The following is a 928-nucleotide window of genomic DNA, read 5'->3' as shown; positions in this document are numbered from 1 at the left end:
GATGGATGGATGGATGGATGGATGGATGGATGGATGGATGGATGGATGGATGGATGGATGGATGGATGGATGATGGATGGATGGATGATGGATGGATGAAATCTGCTACTCACCAAAACTCGGTCTCCAACACGCAGGTCTTTATCTCCAGCTTTTTTCACAGACCCGCTGTCCGACAAGTTAGAGCCCGACTCGTTTCCTGTTTTCACCGCACTATTGAGGAGCCCCTCCCTGAGCGGCACCACCACCCTCTGGCCAGCAGGGGCGCCGCTGCCTCCCTGCTGACTCTGATTCTGTGTGGAGTCGGTGGAGTGGCCGTCGCTCCCCTCTCCGACCGGCTGGCGGGTGAGCTTGGAGGGGCGGGTGAAGATGCCCTGGAGGGGCTGGCACTCGAAGTAGCGCACGCCGCCCACTGACCCGTCATTCTTGCCAACTAGGTCGTTCAGTATTACCCCAGCCCACTGTCCGGGGGCAAACTGGGTCTCCCCGAGGTAGGCGATGACTCCAGGTTTGACGCCGTTCACCCAGACATGTTCACCAACAGTGTAGTCTCCTAAAACATCGTCACCTTCCTCTGATATCTTCGCCGGAGTGATGGGCCTCAGTGGAGTACCTGAGAACAGAGACATCACACGTCACCTGCACCGTTTATTCCACTGCTCTGTGATCTTACCTTCACCCGTCTAACTGTCGCTCCTGCAGAGAAAAACAAAGAAAACTGCCTGCGTGGCAACATTCAGCACACAGTGCATTATGAAGATTTGTTGATACGGTAATTCTTTGTGAAAAGTGGGTCACAGAGACGGTATCAGTGACAGGCCGGTGATTAACCCCGCCATGCTGCCTGGGTTGTTGCTGGTTTGACACAAAGATGAGCTGAATCTCAGCATTTTTTCCCCTTTACACAGCAATCTCCAAGCATGTGGTC

The 928-nt window shown here is 54.2% G+C and overlaps 1 protein-coding gene across 1 annotated transcript in view; it reads right to left on the bottom strand.

Moving 5' to 3' along the window:
• The window catches only part of clip2 (CAP-Gly domain containing linker protein 2), a 39,420-nt gene extending 38,773 nt beyond the window's left edge, over positions 1 to 647 (bottom strand). The window contains exon 1 of the mRNA XM_015404777.1: positions 114 to 647. Coding sequence (XP_015260263.1) covers positions 114 to 629 — 516 coding nt within the window. The 5' untranslated portion in view covers positions 630 to 647. The remainder of the gene's footprint in view (positions 1 to 113) is intronic.
• Between the last annotated feature and the right edge of the window lie 281 nt (positions 648 to 928).

Source organism: Cyprinodon variegatus, unplaced genomic scaffold (genome assembly GCF_000732505.1).
Source record: "Cyprinodon variegatus isolate N-32 unplaced genomic scaffold, C_variegatus-1.0 Scaffold1854, whole genome shotgun sequence".
Lineage (NCBI taxonomy): Eukaryota > Metazoa > Chordata > Actinopteri > Cyprinodontiformes > Cyprinodontidae > Cyprinodon > Cyprinodon variegatus.
This window is presented reverse-complemented; position numbering and strand designations above follow the sequence as displayed.